Here is a 26539-nt window from a genome sequence, read left to right on the forward strand (position 1 = left end):
TCAGTGGCTAAGAATAGCCATTCTGATGCCTTAAACTGATTCTCGAACGGGTTCCTGAACTGGTTCTCAAGCTGCGAGCGGAAAACACCCGGAATAGGCAGTGTTCGTCGAGAGGGCGCCGTACCCCTCAACCGCACTTTATACGACTACTTGGGGTTGACAGTCATCTTTTTATACGTCTGGATTAGTCCATCAGGAAGCAACGCCAGGGTTTCCCCTCACTTCGCCTATTCGACGATTGGGCCACGTCGATGAGATTCGGTGGATCAGCCCGACCGCCTTTTCGGTTTAGCTCGGGTTGGAAATGTACCACCGAGTCAACCAGTAATGTCCATGCAGATTATGTCTTCTGTGCATGGAAAGATATCAGATACTGTTCAGGGCTCCAAATAGGTCAGAAATGGGTCAAATTTCGGTAGATAATCGTTAGTCGGAAATGTTTGTTTCCTATGTCACAGTTGCGAAGAAAGTCACTGTAGCCCATCTCTTGGGTACCGGGCCGACATCACCGTTGACTCACTCCTCTGATCCACTACTGCGTAGTGAATTTCTTGCTCTCGAGTTTGGTGCTTGCAATATGCCAATCGGGTTGCTCATGGTCAAGCTGCGAGAATATTTCTCGTCCTGCGAGCTGCCGAGTTTTCTCTATGACTGCCGAATGCTCTACGAGACGCTGGTAACCCGAAGTCTCTATATCCCGGCTCATGTGCCTGCTCTAGGCCATTCTTGAAGAAGACCTCATATGGTTTCTAGTTTTCCGTACTCGACGATGCAGTGCTGCCAAAGCCACCGAATGGCCAAGTCCTATTTCAAAAACCTAAGAACTACCTTTCGTCATAATATCTTTGCCTCAGCCCACTTACATCGTCACTTCTTACACGGATTATCCCTAGACCACCATCAACTACACTGGTGAGCGGCTATCAGATTCTCACTTGATAATGGCATCCCCAACATCCTCAGTCACGCCGACAAGAAACAGGAAGGCTACTGGCCTAACGTTGACAACTAAAGTCACTTCCTGCCTGCATGATAGATTCTCTTCAACGTTCACAGCTCGCAAATGTAGCAGTGAATACTGAGCGATAGCCGTCGTAAGTGGGAGGCATTATAAACCTGGGTTGAAGACGACGAAAGACCTTCCAAGACTGATGCTGCTCTGTTATCTTGGAGCTCTTCCCGTCTACTCTACGCTAAGTTAGCGTTTGAGCAGGGCTTGGTTGCTAAGTTACCTCCAAGATATGTTACTTTATCAGATAAGCTACAGTACTGGGTATCTGAACAGCTCTCGCGAACTGATCGAGGACGATTCTAGCCAGCTGACTTTGATCTGACTAGTGAAATACGGCGAAGTGCACCTGCTTTCGACCTGCCCGCAATAATCCTTATCCACGGCATTCCATTTTGTCCCGTAACAACAGGAGGTCGAGTTCTACGTGGCCGCATTCTGGTACAGCAATACGGCAAGCAACTTCGCGGCACCGAGCAGATGAACGCTAGAGGCCCCCAGTTCATAATCAGTTTAGTTGCGCTTAGCATCGCTCCCCATGATCCCGTGGTCGTATTGTCCTCGACATATTGGTGATTGATAAACATATGAGGAGATACACCCCCAAGAAAGCCAAGAGGGTCGGCGAGGCATGTTCCGACCGATCGGTTTTGGCGGGTGTCTTCCTTTTAGTGCTGGTGATTATCAGCATGATATGATGTGGAACCTTCATGGATTCCAACCACGCTGTTCCTCTAGCAAGACAGCTTCCGAATTCCTAAAGGGCCTGTATGATGCAAAGTGGCCTTACAATCGCGCCTACACTGATGGTACAATAAGAGGCAAAAAGTCTGTGTGCATACCGCTTCACCTACCCCATCAAATACTGATGTATATTCATGGTTACATATCCTACACTACCAATCCCGAAGGCTCGAGTAACATGAATGTTTGAGCATGAAAATTAGCCTTTGCTCAGTGCACTTGAACAGGTAATCGGGTACATATGCCATTAAAGCCAGGCAGAATAGCATTCGAATATTACGTACTCGACCGTGCAAAATACAACCAGTTCATCTTGAAAACCAAGTTGATACTTCGCGTAATCACTAGCAGGATTCCGGGTGAAATAAACAGCTAGAATTGGGAATGCCGCACTAATATGCCTGTCAAGAATAGACTCCGAAAGCCATAGTCCAAGGGTGGTAGGCATGATGAGCCTCGTAGGAATGGATTTCCCCGTATAAGCTAACCTAATCAGATCACCAATACAGCTTAGGCGAAAAGGGGGAATAGTGGGGGGCTACCTAGCGGCAGAAAAAGGGACAAACAAAAACGAAAAAGTGGATAACGCCCTTTCGGGTGCGATTCGTTCTAGCCACCTATCGATCTTCTATAGGGACGCAATCTCTGTGCTTCAGCAACCATGAAGACTGCCCTGTCTCTACTGATCCTGGTCTTCGTTGGCCTGGTGGCCGCCTGGAGCAAGGAAGGTCCGTGGCAAAGCATCGTGTCCTACAAGCCCTTGGAGCTCGTGCTAATCAACTCGCAGATTATGAGATCTTTCGACTCCGGGACGAGCTCGCCGCAACTGAAGGGCCTAACGTGACTTTCTACGGTACGGATCCTCGCTCCCAGATTGATCTCGATGATCCACTGATTTCTCCTCCCTAGACTTCCTTGATATCCACCCCAACGCCAACTTAGAACAAATCACCAAGGCCCATCGTCAAAAGTCGCGCACCCTCCACCCTGACAAGGTCAAGCGGACCTTCGTTGCCAACTACGCCAAGGACAAGAGCAAGTCCAAGTCCACCCAGCCCGGCGTCCATGTGAACAAGGGCCCCTCGCAGCGCGAAGTCGACGCCGCCGTCAAGAACGCCAATGCCCGCTCCGCACGCCTAAACCTCGTCGCCAACGTTCTCCGCGGTCCCAATCGCGAGCGCTACGACCATTTTCTCAAGAACGGATTTCCTCGATGGAAGGGCACGGGTTACTACTACACTCGGTTCCGCCCCGGCCTGGGCTCCGTGCTGATGGGTCTGTTCGTGGTCTTTGGCGGTGCCGCCCACTACGGTGCTCTGTACCTAGGGTGGAAGCGCCAGCGCGAGTTTGTCGACCGCTATATCCGCCAGGCGCGCCGAGCTGCGTGGGGCGATGACTCGAGCGTGGGTGGCATTCCGGGTCTCGACGGCCCTGCCCCTGCCCCGGCACCCCAGGAGCCTTCCGAGGGCGCGGTGGCTATGAACCGTCGTCAGAAGCGCATGATGGACAAGGAGAGCCGCAAGGAAAAGAAGGGCGGTCGGGCTGCGCGTCACAACTCTGGTACTTCGACTCCTACAGAGAATGTTGTCCCCACGGGTGAACGCAAGCGCGTCATAGCCGAGAACGGCAAGGTGCTGATCGTCGAGTCTAGCGGCAATGTGTTCCTGGAGGAGGAGACTGAGGACGGTGAACGCCAGGAGTTCTTGCTGGATATTGATGAGATTCATCGCCCTACTATCCGGGATACTATCCTGTTCAGTCTGCCCATCTGGGGCTTTAACAAGACCATTGGTCGTATTCTGGGCACCTCGGCCTCTCACGAGGTCGACGAGGTAGAAGAGGTTGAGGCCGAGGCCAGCGAGACTACTGCGACTTCAACCAATGGCTCCACTCGCAGACGTGGAAAGCGTGCTCAACGGTCATAAGGACGTGTCCAAAACAGCATGACGGAGCGATTGATTCCGTTGAAAAAGAAACCTTATATCATAAGCATCTCATAGCAGGTTTGTTTCTCGAAATTATTTCTTAGATTGCAATGGAAAATGGGTATCGCGCAATAGAGCTTGACGACCTATAATATGAAACACATAGCCAGACCGTTCGGTGCATCCGCCTCACTCTTAATTTGAATCAGCTTAAAGAGCCATACAACTCTAGTTCCAAGGCGACCAGTAATAGTCGAGTATATGTCAGGGCAAGCTAGAATCAAATGGGCGCAGGTCTTGCATGAAGACCCGCAAGTGATACCCACCGTTGGGTACCAACCCCCCGGCTTTCCTTATTTAAAGAGGACAAAGTACCCTATCAGGCAGGACTTTTCTATTATACTGTTCACGTGCATTCCTGGATATTAAGTCTTTATACATAGACACTTTTCATACCAGAGAGCCCCCCCCCGATACGCATGAATATCAACAAGCAAAGATTCAACTTGGGACAAAGGAAATTCAACGTCATATCATCAGTCATTAGGAGCTAGGACCGGGCGTACAACGTCCAAATGCACCGCTTAAGCAAACATCTTGGCAATGCTTACCAGCGAGTTGACGCTGTCAGACAGTCCCTTATTCTCCATACCTCCTCCCATCGCCCGCGCACCGGGTCCAGCACTACCTCCCAGGGCGGTATGGATCCCGTGAGGTAACCGGACACCAATCATGGCAAGAAGCTTGGGCAGGATACCACTGGTCAGAAGCGGAATTATCACCAGCAGGAAGACCTTGATAGGGTTCTTGCGGGCGTAACGGTAGATGTCGCGGAAGAGCTTCTTGATCGAGCGGACCATGCGCTGCATGAACCCGTCGCGAGGCCGAGCTCGGCGAGACGAGGACGAGAAAGACGAAAAGACAGACGGGCTGGATCGACCACCACCCACCCTCGTCCGAAGCTGAAGATAGAGGGTGCGGAGTGTCGCGCATGGTGAGTGCTCAGGTAGTCCGACTTGCGGCTGCAGGAGAGACTTGACGGCGGCGGACATAGTGGTTATTGTGGATTGATGAAGAGTGATGACTCTTTGGACCGTCAAACCAACCCATTGTTGCGGATACGCACTTGCTGATGTGGTTTGAGCTTCTGAGCGGACTGTCGGTGCAGCTATGCTGTTACGTTCGCGGGCGTTTGCGAGTCTCGAAAAGGATTGCGGGGAAATGGTCAGACCAGAGTGCGCTCCCGGCGTTTGCAAAGAATATTGAAGGGGCACAAAAGCAATTTCGACTAAAACGAGAGGAGAAATTGGGTCTTGCTTGTGGCAACCTGAAGAGCAAAAGACGGGCCAAAAAATGCCCCAAAAAAATCCAGACCGATGCAGGTGAGCCCGCTAAGGGCTGCAGGACGACAGACTGAGTGGTCTAGGCCGCTGCGTACATCTACTCCACCACAGGATCTGCTATGCAGAGAGAAGTTCTGGACCGTGTAGAATGAGAAAAGGCACACTTAGTTATAATCCACTTATTTACAGAGCTCTTAAAAGATTTCCCCTTGTAACAGGCAAGTGCCCCTGGAAATCAAGGTGGCTGGGACCTGACGAATCGCACAGCCTGTCATCCTTCTTTTCGGGCTAAGCGTGGAGTCTGTCTTTGACACCTTATAAACCAGGCCATAAGGCTGCATTCACCCCATATAACTAGATATGGATACGTCATGCGCGCGGGTCTTCATATATCATTTGCGCTTGCCCAAGGTTCCTGGCCTCTTATCCTTTCGATAAATTCGAGTATCAACCATGCCACGTACGTCCGCATTCCTAGTTTCCCCCGGGGAATCATAACTAACATTTCCAATAGAAACCCCGGACTACTGTATGTATCCCTCCTGCTCATGCCAGACTAGCCTCTAATTCTACCGCAGACAAGATTCTCGGAGTCGCCCGTGATGCTACTCAGCAGCAGATCCGTTCCGCGTACAAAAGGTGAATAGCGTCGACTGGCCTGTTTGCGATGTTATCTCACACTGACTGCTCCAGGGAATCGCTGAAATCCCATCCAGATCGCGTGCCCGCAGACTCTCCAGACCGACCTGCTCGAACCCGGAAGTTCCAGGAAATCAACGATGCCTACTACACTCTCTCCGACCCAAACCGGCGCAAAGAATACGATGCTACCTGCGCTTACGAAGAGGCTGAAGAAGAGGTCGACGACGAGGTCCCACAGGGCGGGCCTAGCGGGTTCTCATGGTCGAGCTTTGGGTTTGGCAACCGCGACGAACGTGACTCCGAACAATTTGGCTCTGTATTTGAGGAGATGTTGCGTGAGGAAGGCCTGGCGGAAGAAGGAAATAATGGACGAAGCCGCCCCACCTCCCGATTCTGGGGGATTGTGGGTGGCGTGAGTGGTGGCGCTCTGGGGTTTATCGTGGGTAATGTTCCCGGCGCACTCGCTGGTGCTGTGGCGGGTAATCGTCTCGGAGCAGTCCGTGATGCAAAGGGGAAAAGTGTGTATGAGGTTTTCGTGGACCTTCCGCAGCCAGATCGGGCCCGCCTCTTGAGTGAATTGGCGGCCAAGGTCTTCCAGACCACAATGGGGCGTTGAGAATAGGAGACTATAAGGGGATGGAATTGGCTGAATCGGATCAGTACAAGCCAGATAGATAATGTAGATATATGCAACCTTGGAATGCTCATGAATCGTCACTATATGCCCCGGACTACATGTCTTATCGATAGCGTGCAGCCTAGACCAACGCTACTGTGGATCTATTGACGTGCATGGGTCAAGATCGCAAAACGATACAACACACAATACTCCTTGGAATATAAGATATCAACATAGAAGCTTACCAGAATAGATCAGCAAAAGAGATACTTGAGGTGGGATATACGTTGCAAATACTGCCAATGTAGCTGTGATATTACCCAACACACACGGCATGGCAACTCATCGCTTGCGCCAGATTATGCAGTATTTCTACGTGACTAGTAAATGACGAATTATTCTATAAGGTAAAACTTGGTAGAATCACTGATTCATGCTCTCGGCTGCGGCAAAATCTGCTATATCCAGAAATATATGACCAATGCTCTTGGTGTCTTGTCCGATAATATGTCTTTAGTCGACAGGTGCACTTTTAGTACCTGGTGGGAATGAAATGACCCCTCTAGCCGCAGTTTGCATAGTTATCAACATTTCACAGGAGAAGAAACTTCGAAAGCAATGAATATATGGAAATGATTCTAAATTTGGCCGATGGCTGTGTATAGTTTCCCGACGCAAGCGGGGCCAATCCGGGTGCCCGTTGATCTTTCCCGGCGTTAGTCATCCCCTCCGATTTTCCCTCTTCTTTGCGTCACTTTCAAATTCGCAGGTTCTCACTGAGATCGATACACGCTTGCGCTATGGCGCCTCAGAAACATATTGTCGAGGTGCCTCGGAGCATCCTTCCCCGTCTAACATGGAACAGTTCCTCTCGCCCGACTGTCTCCTCCCATCACCCCACGTTCAGCACCAAACAGCTACACCAAGGCTGGAGCCCACTTCCCCGTCAATTACCCTCAACGAACAGCTCGACCCAGTTCGTCCGGGCGTTCTCGACTGCTCTGCGGGAGCCTCAACTTGGAATCAGCGGTGCCCGGCGACGCTCTGTCTATGCGGTGCCGTCTCAACGCCCCGAGCCTACCGGCAATCCCGTTCGTCATAATGGAGTCTATGTCGCTGCTTTCAAGCCGGCCCACCGTGCCTTCCATGCGACCCCGGCTTGCCAGCGTGATCATCACTTTGATACTTTACGATTTGTGAAGCGCCTACAAGCCGAAGGGTTCAGTGAGGAGCAGGCTGTCGCCATGATGCGTGTGTTAAACGACATCATCCAGGAGTCTATCCAGAATTTGACCCGGACGATGGTGCTACGTGAAGGTAACACCATCTTATCTGCCTAATCTCATATGCGCCTTATGCTAATGCCTCGTAGAGTCAGAGAGATCCACCTATACTCAAAAAGTTGACTTCGCGAAACTCCGTTCCGAGCTTCTGAACGCCGACTCGACCGAAGCACAGTCCACTCGCTCCTCGCACGAGAAAATCTCTGCTGATCTTGCAAAGCTCAACTCGCGCTTGCGAGATGAGATTGGCCGAACACAAGCCTCGGTCCGTCTAGATCTGAACCTGGAGAAAGGACGGATCCGTGAAGAGGCAAATGGCCAAGAGATGCGAATCAAAGAAACGGAGACTCGCATCGAGCAGGAGGTTGCTGGGCTTCGAGAGCGAGTTGAATCGGTCAAATTCTCGACCGTCCAATGGCTGATGTATGGATTCCCTAGTACCCCAAGCCCATTACAGGATCAATTGCTAACCATACTATAGGGGTGTCTGCACTGGTACCGCTGCTCTGATTCTTGGTGCCTGGCGCCTGTTTATGTAAATCATCTTTTTGTACCCTTGGAACTAATATGCATGGCTACGGAGTGTTTGTTATTTATGCGAGGTGCTTTTCCACATGAGACAAGAGAATCTCAATGAACTTCTTTTTTCCTTTGTACACCACATATGCATTTGCTTCTTTTTCGAGTCCCCTTCTTCTCCCGAGGTTTTTATTTAGAGCTCAATAGATCTACTATGCTGAACTACTGTATTGCGTGGACTAGCCTGCCTCTTATCAGGATTTGGACAACAACAGGTAGCTCTTTTGCTCCCGTTCAACGTCAAAACACTGTGTGATCACTTGGGACACTTTGGGGGTAACAAAGTGCATGGAGCTTGTCAAGCCGGCTTCTTTAGGAGCGCACTGTGGCGATGGCCCACCACATCGCCGGAACTCCGGTGGGCATTCATGGATCCCCGTTCAGGGGCCGGCTTATCTTCAGGGGTAAATGGACCAATGTTGCATTTTTCAGACTAATCTCAAGGCCCCGCTCACATTGAGGCAGTTGCGATCGAGGCAATGAAAGATGTGCCTGCCTCTGATTTAGTGTGTTATCGTCCTGACTAACTTCACAGGTCTTAAACCCCGCCGCGTGGGCCTTGCCTTTGCTGCCGCTCGTTATACCTGGTTGTTTCCCCCGCTTGTAGGCAAACGTCGAGCTGGAGCTTCCATGGTGCCCTTCTTTCATTGAACTACTGGGCTCTTCTGTAGTTAGCCCTCTTGGAGACAGTCACCTCATTTGAACTTTAGATCCAAAGGCCATGGCTATCCTTTCACTGGTCTCATGGGCTTTCCTCGGTGGATACCTCCCACTGGTCTCATCATCTCCAAGTCCTCTTCGGCCCGCTAGACAGTCGGTTATAGAGCCATTCGGAACAACACATCTTCAAGATGTGTTTCAAGTTTATCAACCCGTCTCTATGGCCACGGGCGGTAGCTGCGACCTCGATATGCTGCTCATGGAGCATTCGTTCGGCTCCAGTTACGGGGCCCCGTTCGTAGGTAGGAGCTGAGTGTCATACAATTCGACAGAAAACTCTGCTAAATATCACCAGGGAACTACCAGCCCCCAGGTTGTGATTTTGATACCGTCCGGATCAACCTCACGGTCACCTCCCGTGGTCGTCAGTTTGATCGCTTAGCACTCATGTATTTGGGAGACTCGGAGGTCTTTAGAACTTCCACTGCCGAGCCAACGGCATCTGGTATCATCTGGACCTATATCAAGGAGATGTCACAGTATATTGCTTTGTGGAAGAAGCCTCAAAAGCTCATCTTTGACCTGGGCAATATCATCTCAGATGTTTATACCGGTCCTTTCAATGTGACTCTGACAGCCCATTTCTCCTCTGAAAATACTGCGACACTTGCAGATATCATTTTGCCAATCTCTGCTCAAAGAGCGAACTCGAACGCTGCCAGTGCTTTCACCCTACCCAATGATAACGCGACGTCCCTACACACAATCCCTGCGGAGGTTTCCCGTGCAGTTGTTTCAATCTCAGCCTGTGGTCAAGCCCAGGAGGAATTTTGGTGGTCAAATGTCTTCACTGAGGACACCGAGGATTTCACGGGGACTGTGGGTGAGCTTTATGGATACTCACCCTTCCGCGAAGTTCAATTGTATATTGATGGAACCCTTGCGGGTGTTGTCTGGCCTTTCCCTGTGATCTTTACGGGAGGTGTAGCCCCCGGGTTCTGGCGGCCCATTGTCGGTATTGATGCCTTCGATCTGCGACAGCCAGAGATTGATATTTCACCGTTCTTACCAATCCTTCAGGATGGTAAGGATCATTCCTTCGAGATTCGTGTCACTGGTCTGAATCTTTCCGAAGATGGAAGGGCCACGCTCTCTGAAACTGTCAATTCGAACTGGGTGGTAACCGGAAATATTTTCTTGTTCACTGAAACCTCCACATCACCTACTGTTGCTTCTGAAAGCATAGCTCCCCGTGTGGAGGCACCGGCCCCTGAATTCAAAATCACCCGAAACCTTGTCCAGAACAAGACGGGAGGCAACGAGACACTGGCTTATTCGGTCATCGCAGAGAGGACTTTCAGCTCCAAATCATCACAATATTCGTGGTCTCAAAGCCTGAAGTTCTCTAATTACGGGTTCTTGAACCAAGATGGATACAGTCAGGTCAATAGACAGCTCACGTCTGGCACAAACGTCATCATCAAGCTGGGAGAGAATCCCTCGTCAAATGAGACCACCTTTGAGTATCCCTTGGTGGTCAACGCAACTTACGGTATTGGAGTCAATGTAACGTCCATTGACGCGTGGATGCAGCGTGGCCTTGAGATCCATAGTACAGGAGGATCGAGCATATCGACTTTCTCTTTAGCCGCAGGTCCCTCTAAGCTCATGACAACTCAGTCCGGAAAGGCACACTACAAATCCGTGGTCGGAGAGAATTCTACATCATCAGGGAGCACGTCGGATCATTTCCAGAGCACCATGAACGGGATTGGATACTCAAGAGCCGTTAAGGCGGTCAATGGCGTTGTCGTCGATGATACTGAAGGCGCGGGCAAGGTACAAGATCAGTCTCAGATCTCGAATGGCTTGGATGGGCTGGGTAGAGATAGTGTAAGGAGTATGCTAGGTAGAGGGCCCCTATAGTTAGGCTGTTCGAAGGATTAGGAACATTAGACCCTTGAATTACTTCTTGTATACAATGTCCTTCATATCGGAACCTCGGAACAAAGACGCCACTATCATCACATGACTCTGCTGATAAGATACTAGTAATCGCATTCTGGCACGCATTCTGGCACGCATTCTCTTAATCCTTTCGCGCTGTGAAATCCTATAACGCGATTCAAGAAATCGCGCAAAATGGGCGTGGTCGCAGACGATTTATCGTTCTCTGGTGAGTTTTTGCAGTTTCTGGAACATTTTGCAAAAGATTGAGAAGCTGATATCTTCCTGATATAGCCCCAGCTCCTCAGTCATTACTCTCCACACTTGAGCACCAGAATGCGTCAAACGGAGATGAGCCCCCCACAAAGCGGCGCAAGGTTGGCAGGAATGGCCCGTTCAGCCTGTCAGACACCGTAGGCCTCACCTCAGCTGGAATACCCGTCGGATACATTCCGTTAGCTAGATTATCATTGCGCATGGTGAGTTTCAAACACCGCTTTTAAGTCACCAAGAAGCTGCTAATCACCGCGCCTTCCATCTAGAACTTCCAAAGCACCACTGCAGCTCTATCAGATCATAAATATTCCTTTCCAGTATTGATTGAGTTCACCACCATCGAAGATGTGGACAGAGGTTGTTCTATCCATAAAATCAACCTGAAGACTGTTGATGCCGAAAGCAAGCCGTTCTTCCATCAAACGTTCGATAACTCGAGGGCAGAAATCTTTGAGCACCTGAAATATACGAACGGCCTACCCTCTGCTCATAGGTACTCGAACCGGGAGCCAACAGCCTGCTACCAAGCAGTACTATCATCAACAGGGGGCTCATTTTGCCTTGAGGTAGCCATTTTATGGAAGAATTCATCTAACATCCCTGACTTTAATCATGTACATGACTCAGTGCTGGAGGTATTTGGTAAATATGCCCTAGGCGGGCAGGCGAAGGCGGACTCTCAATCTACGATCCGCGAAAAGCTATTGGGAGACCCAACGCATTGGTCTCCCCGGGAATTTTACAAGAGTGTCCACGTACCACCGAACACAGAAAGCGCGTCTGCCGAAATTGTATGCCCCGAGTTGGCCTGTAAACTTTTCCCTTTCCAGCGAAGAGCTGTCCGTTGGCTCTTGTGGAGAGAAGGAATGGAGCTACGGCCAGACGGGAAGGTTGTGCCCGTCAGTAGGGTTCAAGAGGGTGTGCTTCCAGCCTCTTTCAAGCAGATGAGAGACGCCAATGGACAAGTTTGCTATTTCAGCCATCTTTACTTGACGATTACCACTGATCTTGCGCCGTGGGATGATGCAGCTCATTACTTGAAAGGTGGGATTCTCGCCGAGGAGATGGGTCTCGGGAAAACTGTTGAGATCATCACCTTGATGAATTTGAACCGGCGGCCCGTCGAGGTAAAGCCTGATCCTGATGGATTGCGAGCGTCGAAGGCCACTTTGATTATCACACCTCCTGCGATCCTGGAACAGTGGAGGCAAGAAATCCAACAGCATGCCCCTCATCTCCAGGTGCATCATTATGAGGGCATCAAGCGTGGACAGGAAGATTCCGACCATCTGACCATCGAGGAGCTCGCAGAATACGATGTTGTTCTCACGACATACAATGTAATTGCTCGCGAGATCCATTATTCCGGAGTAAACCCCGGGAGGGCTTTACGTCATGAGAAACGTTTCGCACCTCGAAAAACACCATTGGTTCGTATTTCGTGGTGGCGTGTCTGTCTTGATGAAGCACAAATGGTTGAAAGTGGCGTCAGCAACGCAGCCAAGGTGGCTCGGTTGATTCCGCGACAGAATGCCTGGGCTGTGACTGGCACACCGTTACGTCGCGATATTGACGATATTTTTGGCCTCTTGCTCTTCCTCCATTACCAACCATTTTGTCATTCTAATGCGACATGGAAACGATTGTATTCCAGATTTGGGTCAGTCCTAGCGCACATCATCAAGGCTATCACGTTGCGGCATAGCAAGGATCAAGTGCGTGATGAGCTCAAGCTGCCACTTCAAAAGAGGGTTGTCATTACTACTCCGTTCACTGCTATTGAGGAGCAACACTACGGTCAACTCTTTGAAGAAATGTGTGACCAGTGTGGATTGAATGCGGAAGGAGCACCCCTTCACGAGGACTGGGATCCGGAGGACCCTGCCATTGTTGAGCGAATGCGTACCTGGTTGACGAGGCTTCGCCAAACCTGCCTTCATCCCGAGGTCAGTGGGTTGAACCGGCGAGTTCTGGGTGCTAATAATGGTCCCCTGCGCACTGTTGACGAGGTTCTCGAGGTCATGATGGACAACACAGATGCAGCAATCCGAAATGAAGAGAGGTCGTTGCTGTTATCTCAACTCCGTCGTGGACAGATCTTGGAAAACGCCAAACGGAGGAAGGAATCTCTTGCCATATGGGAGGCAGCTTTGAAACACTCCACCCAACTGGTGGAGGATAGCAGAGCCCAGCTTCTGATGCATAAGAACATGCTTAAAGGCACACGAAATACCACCCCCGAAACAGCAGAAAGTGATGACGAGGAATCAGATAAAAATAATCGCGTCGGACAATGGCGAATACGACTTCGCTCTGCTCTGGAGATCCAGCATATTGCAGTTTTCTTCACTGCCAACGGATATTACCAGATCAAGTCGGATCCCCAATTGACACAGCCTGACTCTGAAGAGTTCAAAGCTCTCGAGAAAAAAGAAGAAGAGGGCTACGAAGCTGCCAAAATAATTCGAAAGGAACTGTTAAGCGATATATCTCGAAAGGTTGAGCAGTATATGCAGCGAATCAAGGATATGGTGCGTGACAAGAAATTTGTACAGATCCCCAAAATGAAGCCACACATCTACAGCAGGGGAATCGAATCCCGAGGTCTGCTTAACAGGTTTGAAGACCTCTGTGAGGCTTTGAACAAACATGCCGAGAAGTACATCGAATGGCGTGATATTATGACCAAGCTTGTTTCGCAGTCACTCATTGACCAAGAGGAAGATGCCCAGCTTGAGGGAGATGAGTATGAGCGATCAACAAAACACCAGGATGAGATGTATGTCTACATGGAGGCTCTGCGGACGATGTATGCCGACCGACATGATGCTCTTACTGGTCAGACCAACGTCCTGATTTCTCATGAGATCAAAGCTGGACTTGTCCAAGCACAAAAAGGCGAGGGCCCTTCTCCACAGCTCTACATTTCCGTCGTGAACACCCGCGATAGTTTACTACCACCATCTGGCGTGTCTCTTCGTGGAATTGTAAGTGAGCTGCGCAGTAAAGCGACTGCACTTGAATGGGATGCGAGCGAAGGAAAGTCTTGGGCTCGTGCAGAACTCGAAGTAGTGTCACAGGTCTTGAAGAATGCCGGCCAGATGATAGCTGATCAACTGAAAGTGTCGTCGCAGTTGGAAAAAGAGGTTGAAATATTTCGAGACACGATGAATAATCGACTCGAGTACTATCGTCATCTGCAGCAAATTTCAGATACAGTCGCTCCGTACGATGAGGAGAACGCCGGGAAACCTATGGATGAAGAGCTGTTTGCCACAAAGTTGAAGCAAGAAGAGGGCATGGAGCACAAAATTTCTTCGCTAAAATCCAAGAAACGATATCTACTTCATCTTCGTGACGACGCCAACTCAGACGAAAATTCGCGCATCTGTATTATCTGCCAGTCCAGCTTCGAAGTCGGTAAGTGCAGCTGATATCTCAGCCAAGCTATATGATTATCCGTGCTGACCCTTCAGGTGTTCTCACTGTCTGTGGTCACAAATATTGCACTGACTGTTTGCGGCTATGGTGGCGCCAGCACCGGACTTGTCCCATGTGCAAAAAGCCACTAAAACATAACGACTTTCATCAAATAACATACAAACCACAAAAAATGATTGCCCAAGAGGAAGAGCCTATGGTCAAGTCTGATTCTGATTATGAAAAGCACTCAAGGAATGCCATCTACAGTGATATTAGTACGGGCCTCCTCAACGAGATCAAGACCATCGATCTGGATGGCTCCTTCGGAACCAAGATCGACACTTTAGCCCGCCATATCATTTGGCTCCGAGAGTCCGACCCGGGGGCAAAGTCGATTGTATTCTCTCAGTACAAAAATTTCTTGGCGGTCCTGCAAAGGGCCTTTCATCGATTCAAAATAACGAGCAGCAGTGTCGATACCATGGGAGGTATTGAGAAGTTCAAGAAGGATCCTTCGGTAAGCATACTTTAGTTCCTTTCTCGTCCTTTTCCACTTTTTATCTAACTATTCTTAGGTTGAGTGCTTTTTGCTACATGGTAAAGCCCAATCATCAGGCTTAACTTTGATTAATGCCACCCACATCTTCTTGTGCGAGCCCCTAATCAACACCGCAATTGAACTTCAGGCAATTGCGCGTGTGCATCGAATTGGCCAGCACCGCCCAACCACAGTATGGATGTACTTGGTCTCTGGCACTGTGGAGGAGTCTATCTACGAATTATCGGTGGCTCGGCGTCTCGCCCACATCATGGAGAAGGAGAAGCAGAAGAACAATGCAGCAGCCGAACCATTAATTGAAGATCTCACCGAGACTGCCATCGATTCTGCCAATTCTATGGAAATGCAGGATGCTCCTCTTACGAGATTAATGACCTCCGGTGTTTCGGGGGGAGAGATGGTTAAGAAGGACGATCTATGGCAATGCCTCTTTGGAAATGCTGCGCGGAAGAATGAAGCTGATTTGGTCGATGCCGAACGAGAGGTGGGTCGATTCCTTCGGGGAGAAGCCGCGGAGACCAGAAGAGATGGCGTGGGTCCCACCGATTAATCCCAGAGCAGACCTAGTATAATATGAAGACGACACATATTTATGAAATTGTTCGTATTGTAGAGATAGCCTTGGAAATTGGAGGCCCGGATGGATGCCTTATGCCTCAGGGTAACGCGGACCTCTGGAACGGGGGGATCCGCTGATTAATCGGCCACCGCCCAGAGTGTCAAGCTAAGGAAAAGGAACAGGCAGGAGAGAGTAGCGTCAGCGACACTGACGCGTGTCTGATTGCCTAAGGATACCTCTGAAGATAGTTTTTCTTTTTAAACCTGTTGTTCTGGCCATTCTTGATCTTCAATTCCCACCATGGCGGAGTCTCCGAGCCCTGAAGCTCGTGAACTGAGCCTCATCGGCAAAGTGGAATTCCGTATTGCCATGGCTGATTCCGATGATAAATTGCAGTCACTCCTTGGGACTTATCTCCCTCCTTTATTACTGAAGTTGTCATCTGAGAGTGTGGCCGTACGAAACAAGGTCATTTCAGTCTGCCAGCATGTCAACACGCGGGTCAAGACCCCCACCATCCAGCTTCCGGTCGCCGCTTTGTTGAAGCAATTCAAAGAGCAGAAGTCGCAGCTGGTTCGACACTTCGACCTTGTATATGCTCAGCAAGGGATCGACCGCTTAGGGGCTGATGCTAGAGTTGAGATCCTATTGCCTCTTCTACAGGGAATTTCCGAGATCGGAACGTCACCTACTCAAGGCGCTATTGTCTTCAATCTGGTCCTTCGATTACTGCCTCTTTTCAAACTGCCTCCCAAAGGTAGCGAAGAAGACCAAAAATTGAAACAGCGATTGGGCTTGTCCGATGAAGACTCTCAGTTCTTGTCATTTTGGTTGTCGAAACTGCTCCTTCTCTCTCCAGCAGCCGCAGAGGCTCCCACGTGCCCAGGGTTATCCCCGGACGAGTACACATTCTTAAATAAGGGCGCAGCAGCCAATGAGACATGGAATCCTGCAACTGAGTCAGGACTGAATTTGATCGAGACGAAAGTGGTGGCGCTTCGATTTCTTGGAAGTGGTGCATTTACGGACATTCAGCGCTTTTTACCTTCATTAATTGCTTCTGCTGATGCGAACTCACGGCTGGCTGACCTCGGTGATGAGACGTTGAAGCGATTTGCAACGAATCTTGAGGACCCCGTAATAGTCCAGCAGCTGTATGATCTGTACTTTGGTGCAAATGGCGCTCCACCTGCACGCACTCCACTGCAAGCGAGGATCCTCGTTTTCTTGGGAAAGTCTATCAAGGCAACAGAAAACACTCAGCGCATCTACAAACTTATCGAAGACGGACTTCTATCTGATACAGCACGTTCTGCCCAAGGGCTACAAGCGTCCAAATTACGAACTCAAATATTCACATTCACAACATGGGTTGTCCGCATGGGCGCGCCTTCGGATCTGAAGCGAATTGCCCCAAAACTCATCGCAGGGCTACGTGATTTCATTCAATCTCAATCGTGGCCCAGTCCAGGTGCCAGCGGGCTGAGACTACCCGCTACCGATCTTAGCTTGCGAGGCCTAGCTTACGAAAGCATTGGTATCCTGGTTCCCAAGGTCGATTTCCAGATGCGAGGAGATGATTCTTCAGAGAACTTCGAGTTTGACCTCGTCAAATGGCTTTTTACATCTCTGAGCGCTGACGACTCAAGTCCAGAGATCTTTGTGAGCATCGACCAGGCACTGGGAAGCATCCTCAACTCTTCATTAGACAGCCACGGCAAAAACTTCCAAGACCAAGTACGGCCATTCCTGGTCCAACAGATGAACTTGAACCCGGGCGACACACATCAAGATAGTGGCTATACTGTCGTGCGAGGGGTCCAATATGCTGCTGTACGATTTGCTAATCGGTTCCTACCATACAACGATGTGGTAGCTCGCTGGATCGATCTCATGGCGATTGCACGGGGCCCGGAACGGCAACAGGAGATCGTGGAAGAAGGCAAAAAGGGACTCCATCCATACTGGTTCCGACTCCTCAATCCTACCAAAGATCAGAAATGGGGCGATCAGAAACGCGACGAGACATGGTTCCACTTCCCTGCCTTTGCAGACGCAACTCGCATTTTACTCCAAGAAGATACCCAATTGCTGTCTCATAAGACTGCCTTCGTCCCCGCTATTACATTCCTTCGCAATACTCTGCTTTCGGAGGCATTTTCGGCGTCTGGAATTCACACAGAGCTGGAAGAAGATTGGGACTATAAGCTTGAATTGCAGCTCTCCACCAGTCCCGAGGCACGAACAGCGGTGAGGCAGTACATCCGAAGTACTGCCAAAGAATCTGTGCTTCTATTCCTATCAAGCATACTTGACGGCCTTGTTAGTCAGGACCTCGCTGATCGTCCGCAATGTGGCACACACTTCGTGGAAATTGGCTCTTTGGCACCAAACGACGTGCTCGAGAAGCTTCTTCCACGGACCAGGTCTCTAACAGGTCCTTTATCCAGTAACAACCAAGATCTGCAAGGCCTAGCAGCTCGCTCGTTGGGTATTCTCTCCTCTCACCCTGCTTTCCCAGAGAACGAGCTCCGGGAGCTTGTATCCCAGTTAGCAGGAACCATTGAGTCCTGGAACACTGCGATTGGCGAAGCGGCTCTCCGAGTAAGGAGTGCAATTCTAGGTCTTGCCTATGTGTTGAGCCGACTGTCATACCGAGGTCTCCTTGCTAAGAAGATTCCCGACGCCCAAGTCCAGAAGTTTATAGAAACCACGTTGGATATCATCGATGCTTCTCGCGATACACTTCTTCAACGAACTGCCCAGCTAGCACTTGGGCAAGCGAGTTTGTCAGGCGTATTGTCTCTACAGACTCTACCAGAAGATGGCTGGAAAAAGATCAAGCAGAAGCTCTCGAGCGAAGCCAAATCCGAAAATGATATACCAATCATGTCGCTGGGCCTGGTTACTCTCACATTCTCACGAGCTACTGCAGGTGGTTTGTTCGGCGAGTTTTTGGATTCTCTGTACGCCTTGCACGAAATTAAGAGTCCGGAGGTTCAATTCACCATAGGCGAGGCTCTGAGCAACGTTGCGGTCGGATGGGACTCCTCGGCTTTGATCCAAGACTTTGATGTCGATGCCGAGTTTCCTCAATCTGATGTACCGCGCTCGGTGTTTGCTGACATCTGCGACAAGATTATTGGTGACTGTGTGGCGCCCAAACCATCTCTCCGCAAGTCATCTGCCATCTGGCTCCTCTCTCTGGTGAAGAACTGTGGGCACCTGCAGGAAATGCAGGAACGCTTGCGCAAGTGCCAAGCCACTTTCACTGGCCTTCTAGGAAATCGCGATGAGGTTGTCCAGGAGACAGGCGCCCACGGCCTTAGCTTGGTCTACGAGATCGGCGATCAGGCTCTCAAGGACGATCTAGTTCGTGACCTTGTCGACTCCTTTACAGGTACCGGCCCCAGCCTTGGAGGCGGTAATGTCAATCCCGATACCCAGCTTTTCGAGCCAGGCGCCCTTCCGACTGGAGACGGCCAATCTGTGAATACATACAAAGATATCATGAATTTGGCCGCCGAGGCGGGTGATCCAACCTTGGTCTACCGCTTCATGTCGATGGCCTCGAACAATGCCCTCTGGACTAACAGGGCTGCTTTTGGTCGCTTTGGAATCAGTAGCATTTTTTCAGATTCTAGTGTGGATGGCTATCTATCACAGAACCCTAAAATCTACCCGAAGCTCTTTCGGTACCGATTCGATCCTAATCCTAATGTCCAGCGGTCTATGAATACTATTTGGCAGTCGCTGGTGAGGGATCCTACGGTAGTCATCGATACTCATTTTGACGCGATTATGGAAGATCTACTCAAGAGTATGCTCGCTGGACGTGAATGGCGCATGCGACAAGCAAGTTGCGCTGCTGTGGCAGACCTCATTCAAGGCCGCCGTCCTGAAAAATTTGCGCAATACTTAGACGAGATCTATAGCAAGGCTTTCAAGCTGCTGGACGATATCAAGGAGTCCGTGCGGACGGCTGCTCTGAAACTCTGCCAAACGATCACCAACTCGGTCATCCGGACGCTGGAAACAAGCGGCACCGAGCAACGGGCGGGTGCATTATTGAAGAGTGCAATTCCGTTCCTTCTTAGCGACAAGGGACTCGACTCCAGTGTGGAGGAGGTCCGTGGATACGCTATCGGTGCACTGGTCCAGATCATCAAGAAGAGCTCAGGAACGCTGCTACGCCCCTTTGTACCAGTCATCCTCGAGAAGTTTCTGGCTTCACTCAGCTCTCTTGAGCCTCAGTCTGTCAACTATGTACATCTTAACGCCGAAAAATATGGGCTCACAGGGCAGGCGATCGACAATATGCGGCTCTCTAGCATCCGGACATCTCCTATGATGGAAGTCATCGAACGCTACTTAATCGATCACCTCGACGAAAGCAGTCTACAAGAGTTGGCCCCTCGACTGGAAGACGTGCTTCGTTCTGCCGTGGGCCTGCCTTCCAAGGTAGGAAGCAGTCGGGTATTAGTCTTACTCAGCATGAAAACACTCCTCTTCCGGCCGTACGCAGACCGGTTCATCCAGTTGCTGTGCAAGTACGTGGTAGATCGCAACGAGACGGTCAGTGCTTCCTACTGTACGTCCCTTGGGTATCTGATGAGATTGGCGTCGGACGAGCGGGTCTTGCAAACCATCGAGTATGCGAAGAAACTCTACCTGGATGCGGAAGATGCGACTCCGCGGGCGATTGCTGCCGAGATCCTGTATGCCTCATCCAAACTCTCTAATGACCGATTCATGGCATTCGCCACCGCTGCCCTCCCGTTCGTGTTTGTGTGTAAGCATGATGCGGATGACCATGTGAAGGAGGAATTCGAGAAGACCTGGCAGGATAATGTGGGTGGCAGCCGTGCGGTGGCTCTCTACATTCGGGAGATCGTCAGCCTTGTATCCGACAACTTGGACTCGGCTCGGTGGGCCATCAAACATACGGCCGCGCGCGCCATCTCCCAAGCGATCCTTGCACTAGACCAGGAAGTCGATCTCCCGACGGCGCAATTGGTGTGGCCTGTCTTGGAAAAGGCGCTAGCGGGGAAGACCTGGGAAGGGAAGGAGGTGGTGCTGACCGCGCTGGTCAAGTTTTCCCGTCAGGGAAAAGCATTGTGGGCTGATCAGCCTGAGCAGAGCGAGCTGATGAAGGTGGGGATAGTTCCTTTTTTTTTTCTGTTTTTCCGCTTTTACCACTTTACCCGTATCTCGGGGCAACAATGTGCCCAAGAAGTGGATGCTAACGGGAATTAGAAAATTACCATCCGCGAAGCAAAGCGAGCAAACGCCGCATACCGGCCACATGGGCTCCGCGCACTGGGTGAGATTGCGCTGGCGCGGCAGGTCGATTTCATGCCCCAGGCGCTGGAAATTGTGCCTGGGGTGGTGGAGGAATTCGACGACCAGATGGAGATAGACTCCGGGAATGGGCTAGACCCCAGCGACACCCTTGCGGCTGGCGTGCAGTGTCTCCTGCAATGCCTAAACCCCGCCACGGCCGGTTCGGGCGAAGGTGAGCTTACTTGTCCTGCCGGGACCTGCCCACCCCCCCCTAGCGTCGGCTCAGCTAATCCTTAACCACAGCGCTGGGAAAATACCTGCAACAAGTGATCGGTCCTTTGGACAAGGCCTTGACACATGGAGGCCGACAGGTCGTCTGCACGGTCTACGATGAGCTCCAAGCGTTCTTTACTCGGGTGGACCAATGGGTTGGAACCGGGGAAGCAGCACTGACGGGGCCGATGAGAGATCTGGCCGGACTCTTACTTCACGACCGCGACATGGTTGAGGTTGTCCGCAAGGGTCGCGCAGAGGCTGTTCTGGCTTTCCTCAAACTTCGGCCGGCGGTGCGCGGCGTGCCCGCAAGCCTGGGTGAAACTGTTCGGGGATGGCGGGCGAGTGAGCGGTCGCATGCGATTCAACGCACCTTGGACGAAGCCCTGAGCCAGGTGTCCCAGTTAGGTTAATGCTTCGGCCCATCTTCGACAGTAGTTAGTCCCCCCACGAATGATGATTCTAAGATGTCATTGTTTTATTTTATTTTTTTTTATTTTCTTATTTTCTTTGCCCGGGACGATATGCCCTCAAAACCACGTGGTGGATCGACGGTGGAGTCGACAGTTTCCTCTTTGGACAGAGTCAGACGTGGATGATAGGAAGGCTGGTTTCTTAGCGCGTAGGCTCCTTGGGAAGGGGGGGGTTCAAGGCCAACAAATCTAAGGCTATTTTGTCGATCCAGATTCCGGAGTCTGGGAAGCCTCGCCGGACGTGGGTCCCAATCGAGCTGGTTTCACGAATAGAACACGAAATTCCGAGGCTTGCTGTTCTGCAACAAGCTGCAACCGCCAAACTAGTGAAACGCCACTCGCTTAATGCTCGGGCATGTCCGTAGGAAGCGTCAGTTGGGAAACCCTTTTTTTGTGGCATGCCAGTCGCCACGAGCCTAAAGCCTAAAGCACATTATACGAAAAGGTTTTCCGCCCTAGTTTCGGAGCTGCAGGCCCAATACCGGCTTTAAAACCCCGTACCCAGCTGTACGAGGGGATAACGATAGATTACGGGGTGTGACGAGCTGTGACCCCAAGATACGTGACCTCCAGGCGTCACGAGCCGCATAACAGCCGGGGCAGAACACCAGGCAAGCCCCGTATCGAATACGAGAACCGCGTATTGGACATATTACATACAGCGCAAAACGCAGCAAAACAAGGCAGCGGCGCCCTAAAAATACCGGAAAATACCGAAGTATAGAATACGTCTGACAAAATAGAGTCTAGACCCCCGCCGTCCCAGCACATGAAGTATGTCGAGTCTGTTCGATTCCAGGCTTAGCCTCATTCCTCTCCCCTTTCCCCAGATCTCGGGTCCGAGAATTTGGATGTCACTGGAGTTCTTATGTGGGCTTGACTAAGAAGCTAATAAGCCATTCAGCCCAGCCACCCCCCCCCTGGCTCCTACATGTGGCCCCTGTGTCTGCCCTACGAGTCCCGTAACCTGCAACTCCCGGAGCACCTGGTTCGTGGCCCATGCAGATAGATCCAAATCGATCGATTTACTGAAACTTCCCGACCCATTGATGCTCAGGCGCCAAACTGTTTTAGGCAAGAGAAGAACCAGAAAGTAAATATAGACCCCCGCTAGACTGTCTTGTCTTCCCACATGGTTGGCACCTGCATGCCATCCGTATTGGAACAAGCGGGTTTGGGGGTGTGGTTTTTTCCTCCCCCCCCCCCGTGCTTTTATCTCCTTCCTTTCTTGCCCTATCGTCGACCCTCTCGCCCTATCACTTTGAGTCCACTGGGTGAAATGGTTGGATCTCATGTGGCTGATAGTTTGATTTTCTCTTTTGGTCTGGTTCGATCGTATTCAGGCCGCGGGGCTCTGCGTAGACTGTACGATTATTCCATACCATGGCGTGACCTGGATCCATTGGAAGCTGATAGAAATCTCTGAATTGTCATGCATTCTATGAAGCTAGGCCCGTTTCTCGTTGATCCCCGGACGAACCGGATCTAGTTCGATCTGGGTTTGGATTCCCATGATTTTCGTGATTTTCGTGATTTTCGTGATTTTCCAGTTTCGCAGTTTCCTCTTTCTGCTTAATTCCTACACCCTCAAGGTCACCCGATTCCCCGAGATCCCATTCCTTCATTCCCGCCACACCCGTCGAGATAGGGACAGGGCTGCGCCTCTGCGCCGAACCATGCATCTCCATCTCCCCCGTTCCTCTTCATGTACATAATCCCCTGCGGTCTCCAACATTTTCTCCTTCCCATTGCCCTTCGTTTCTACCTCCCCCTCAACGTTCGCCTTCCCCCTCATCGACACCCGTGCCCGACACATCTCTGCCTTGCACAAGCTTCCCCCGCCTCCGACCGCAAGGTATGTGTATTGTGATCTTGTCTGCATGTACATCTCACCGACCTCCCTAGGGCTCCCAGTCAGCCTTATGACGGTTACTAGCCTGGTTATGCAGAACCGCCGAGGCCATGCCTCCGGGAAGCGTCCACTGCGTCTCCCCATCATCGCACCCAAAGAGGAGGTTGCAGGAAAGTCAGAGAAGAGCTTGGTTGCTCCTCCGCGCATTCGCCTCCCACCACGCTCCCGGACTGGTTGCTGGTATGATTCCTCTCGTTACTGGGCTACCGTCCAATTCCTGGCCAAAGCTAACTGTTCCACAGGACATGCCGCGTGAGTCATTGTCGCTGCCCCTCCCATTAATTAGGACAAGAGTTTAATGAGAATGGTGTGCTTCACAGAGTCGCAAAGGTACGGTCTCTTTCCGCCCGGGAATTGTGGCGGGATTGTTGGACTAACATTCTTCAGTCAAATGTGATGAAGGTCACCCCCCAATGCAATGTACGCATTCCTCGGCACCCTTCCCGGGTCGTTGACTGACAAGTCTTAGCAATGTACTCGCCTCGGCCATGTCTGCGACTACCGGCCTCGTCTAGCCTTTCGCGATGACACTCCCCGCATCATGGGCCGCATGTCAGACGTGAAGACTGCGGGAAACATTGTGTGGGATTGTACGCCTCCACCCCTCCCCCGTGTATCAGTGGGTCTTTTCTAATCTGAGATCATAGTATCTTCACCAACACCCAGTGAAGACAGCCGATCGGATTATTTCTCTTCAAGGGATTCTCTCCCGCCCTTCTCGCTCCTTACCTCGGATGAGGACCGGGAGAAGAAGGCCGAGGCTTCTGCTCCGGGTACCTTCCATGTGGTCGTGGTTCCCGATAGCTTCGCGACGCTGCCAGAATATTCCGATGATACCGACAAGCTCTCGCTTCATGAGATTCCCGAATATAATCCAACGGCCAACAGCCCCACCACGAGCCGGGCTGGAAGCGACGTTGAGCATGATCCTAATGTGGTCATCCTAAAGACCTTCGAGGATGTCAGCCGCCGGTCTCCTTCCAGTAAATCAAGGGTTTCCCCTACATCTGAGATATCTGACCCCTTCTGTGCCCTCTCTCTATCCCCCTCTCTCGACCCGCTCCCATCTCCAGCCATTGCAGAGGAAGATCTGGCTCAATTCCTCGAGTTCCCTGTGCAACCAAGCCAGGATTTCACTCTTTTCAGCCATTTCCGCCATGTGGTTTGGAAACAATTGTTTCCGCACGATCGGCAACAAGATGCTTCTTATGGTTATGAGAGCAGTGGCATGAGCTTGAATGTGGATTTCATCGAGCGGGAGGCTGCCCGCTTTCCTCCTGTATGTCTTGCCCGACTTCTGTTCTGCAGTACTGCACTAACAATACTAGCTTTCACATGCTATCATGGTTGTTTCGGCCCTGAGTCTCGCTCACAGCGGCACAGGCCACAATGTCGATGCGCTGCAGTACTACCAGCAGGCATTCCCCTCCCTCCAAAATAGTATCCGCAATGACGATGATCTCGTCTCGGACGGCCTTTTCCTGACTCATTTCCTGCTTCTGATCTATGAGGTATGTCTTTCTCTTTCCCTTCCTAAGGCTTCTCAGATACGAGACATATACTAACTTGCATAGGTTGCTGCTGCTGAGCCGCACGGCTCCAATCTCTGGTCGCACCATATCTCCCGTCTCCTTCACATTTCATTCCTCCGGAAGGCCCATTTTGGCAGAGAGCCCCACCCATTCATCATCTGGTGGGTTTGCCACATTGATCTGTATGCTCTCTTCAGCGGAGCTGGGAACGGCGAGTTTGTACGCTCTATCATGGACAACCAGATGCTCCCTGGCTACGAGTGCCTTTGCTACCCTTCCAATGCAGAGGGCTTCAGCGTTATCTACCCTAAAGAGGCTGATAGCTTGCCTGTCATGATGCACCTGTATGCTGAGACTTTCAAACTGGCCGCTCAGCTCGGGTTCCTTGGTGCTCAGCTTCGCCAGGAAAGGCGGTCCATGTCATACGCGGACTTTAACCAGCGCTCCAAGGAAATTGGCGATCTGCGACAAGCATTCAGCCGCTTGTGGGAGTCTCCCGATGTTGCTTTCTGGCAACAGCATCAAGATAACCTCCCCCGGCGATCCCAAGAGATCATGCAACAGGTAAGATTGGGATTTTGTGGCGTGGTTACGACGCGAATGCTAACGGACTCGGTAGTCAGCTACGCTCTTCCACACATGCAACCTGTTCTCCTATACTAGCATGTGGCCCGGTCAGCGTCTCGAATCGGAATACTCGACATCCGGCGAAATTGACCACCACGCATCAGAGATCCTGCGCATCGCCGAGCGAACGAACAGTACTCGTCGCGCCGACCGCCACTTTTTGGTGTTCCCGCTGTTTCTGGCTGGGGCTACCGTTTCAGCCAGCGGTCTCAAGATGATGGCGATGGAGCTGATGACTGGGATGGAAGACGAAGAGGATGGCATGGGCCGTAACGCAGCCACCACTCGTGCCATCCTCCAAACCGTCTACGAGCGCCAATTGGAGCGGCTCATGCGCGTCGGTCACACTCTCGATGTGGAGTGGGCCGATTTGATGGCCCAGGAGAGGCTGCAGATGGTTAATTTTGGATTTTAGTCTAGGATTCTGCCTTTGGGCTGGGCAACTTTTCACGGAGCTACGAATTTGGAATAATTGGGTACCTGGGGACTTTGCGACTTTGGGGGTTTGGAGCTTTTGGAGCTTTTGACTTGGCGCATTTTAGGGCACAAGGTGGATCTTCTGTCCCTTGGATTTTTGTATCATGATTTACGATGTATTATTTATGTATAGCGACGATGCCGAATGTACCATTTTTGGTCTTTCCATCCACATTCGCCTGATAAGTGCTGAGGTTGCGCGCTACTGTCTCGTATTTGGCTGGCTGTGCGTACATGTTGCACCATCACCTGCGTCAGCGTCTTACGGGGCGCTAAGGTGCAGGGACATTTCTGGTGGGGGGGGGGTTTAACTCTGAACTATCTTTTCGCCTCTTTCTGGGCATCCATCCACGTATATTCAACGGGTGGGTCTGAATTCTCGTATAGGGGTATA

At 51.1% G+C, this 26539-nt stretch overlaps 7 protein-coding genes across 7 annotated transcripts; 6 read left to right on the forward strand and 1 right to left on the reverse strand.

Annotated features, from left to right (window-relative positions):
- Window positions 1-2414: 2414 nt before the first annotated feature.
- N7468_008668 (uncharacterized protein) lies at window positions 2415-3678 on the forward strand (the record flags this gene model as incomplete). Its single annotated transcript, XM_058477964.1, has 3 exons — window positions 2415-2481; window positions 2541-2606; window positions 2663-3678. The coding sequence occupies 3 exons, from the start codon at window positions 2415-2417 to the stop codon at window positions 3676-3678; spliced, it is 1149 nt and encodes a 382-aa protein (XP_058328309.1).
- A 584-nt stretch (window positions 3679-4262) lies between these two features.
- On the reverse strand, window positions 4263-4730 carry N7468_008669 (uncharacterized protein; the record flags this gene model as incomplete). The annotated part of the gene is made up of 1 exon (XM_058477965.1): window positions 4263-4730. The coding sequence occupies one exon, from the start codon at window positions 4728-4730 to the stop codon at window positions 4263-4265; it is 468 nt and encodes a 155-aa protein (XP_058328310.1).
- A 744-nt stretch (window positions 4731-5474) lies between these two features.
- N7468_008670 (putative DnaJ chaperone (Caj1)) lies at window positions 5475-6279 on the forward strand (the record flags this gene model as incomplete). The annotated part of the gene is made up of 4 exons (XM_058477966.1): window positions 5475-5481; window positions 5536-5550; window positions 5600-5660; window positions 5715-6279. The coding sequence occupies 4 exons, from the start codon at window positions 5475-5477 to the stop codon at window positions 6277-6279; spliced, it is 648 nt and encodes a 215-aa protein (XP_058328311.1).
- An 803-nt stretch (window positions 6280-7082) lies between these two features.
- N7468_008671 (CCDC90 family protein) lies at window positions 7083-8104 on the forward strand (the record flags this gene model as incomplete). The annotated part of the gene is made up of 3 exons (XM_058477967.1): window positions 7083-7599; window positions 7655-7988; window positions 8047-8104. 3 exons carry the CDS (start codon window positions 7083-7085, stop codon window positions 8102-8104), a joined length of 909 nt encoding a protein of 302 aa, XP_058328312.1.
- Window positions 8105-8865: 761 nt separating this feature from the next.
- On the forward strand, window positions 8866-15559 carry N7468_008672 (uncharacterized protein; the record flags this gene model as incomplete). Its single annotated transcript, XM_058477968.1, has 7 exons — window positions 8866-9106; window positions 9160-10697; window positions 10935-10980; window positions 11046-11230; window positions 11294-14447; window positions 14504-14967; window positions 15026-15559. The coding sequence occupies 7 exons, from the start codon at window positions 8866-8868 to the stop codon at window positions 15557-15559; spliced, it is 6162 nt and encodes a 2053-aa protein (XP_058328313.1).
- Window positions 15560-15868: 309 nt separating this feature from the next.
- N7468_008673 (ECM29 family proteasome component) lies at window positions 15869-21537 on the forward strand (the record flags this gene model as incomplete). Its single annotated transcript, XM_058477969.1, has 3 exons — window positions 15869-20722; window positions 20825-21083; window positions 21155-21537. The coding sequence occupies 3 exons, from the start codon at window positions 15869-15871 to the stop codon at window positions 21535-21537; spliced, it is 5496 nt and encodes a 1831-aa protein (XP_058328314.1).
- A 1982-nt stretch (window positions 21538-23519) lies between these two features.
- On the forward strand, window positions 23520-26083 carry N7468_008674 (transcriptional regulator family TF; the record flags this gene model as incomplete). The annotated part of the gene is made up of 8 exons (XM_058477970.1): window positions 23520-23761; window positions 23830-23839; window positions 23897-23929; window positions 23979-24099; window positions 24157-24788; window positions 24838-25020; window positions 25084-25605; window positions 25661-26083. 8 exons carry the CDS (start codon window positions 23520-23522, stop codon window positions 26081-26083), a joined length of 2166 nt encoding a protein of 721 aa, XP_058328315.1.
- Between the last annotated feature and the right edge of the window lie 456 nt (window positions 26084-26539).

The sequence above is a fragment of the Penicillium chermesinum genome (assembly GCF_028974085.1).
Source record: "Penicillium chermesinum strain IBT 19713 chromosome Unknown utg000006l:1.0-2335141.0:1.0-2336784.0, whole genome shotgun sequence".
NCBI lineage: Eukaryota > Fungi > Ascomycota > Eurotiomycetes > Eurotiales > Aspergillaceae > Penicillium > Penicillium chermesinum.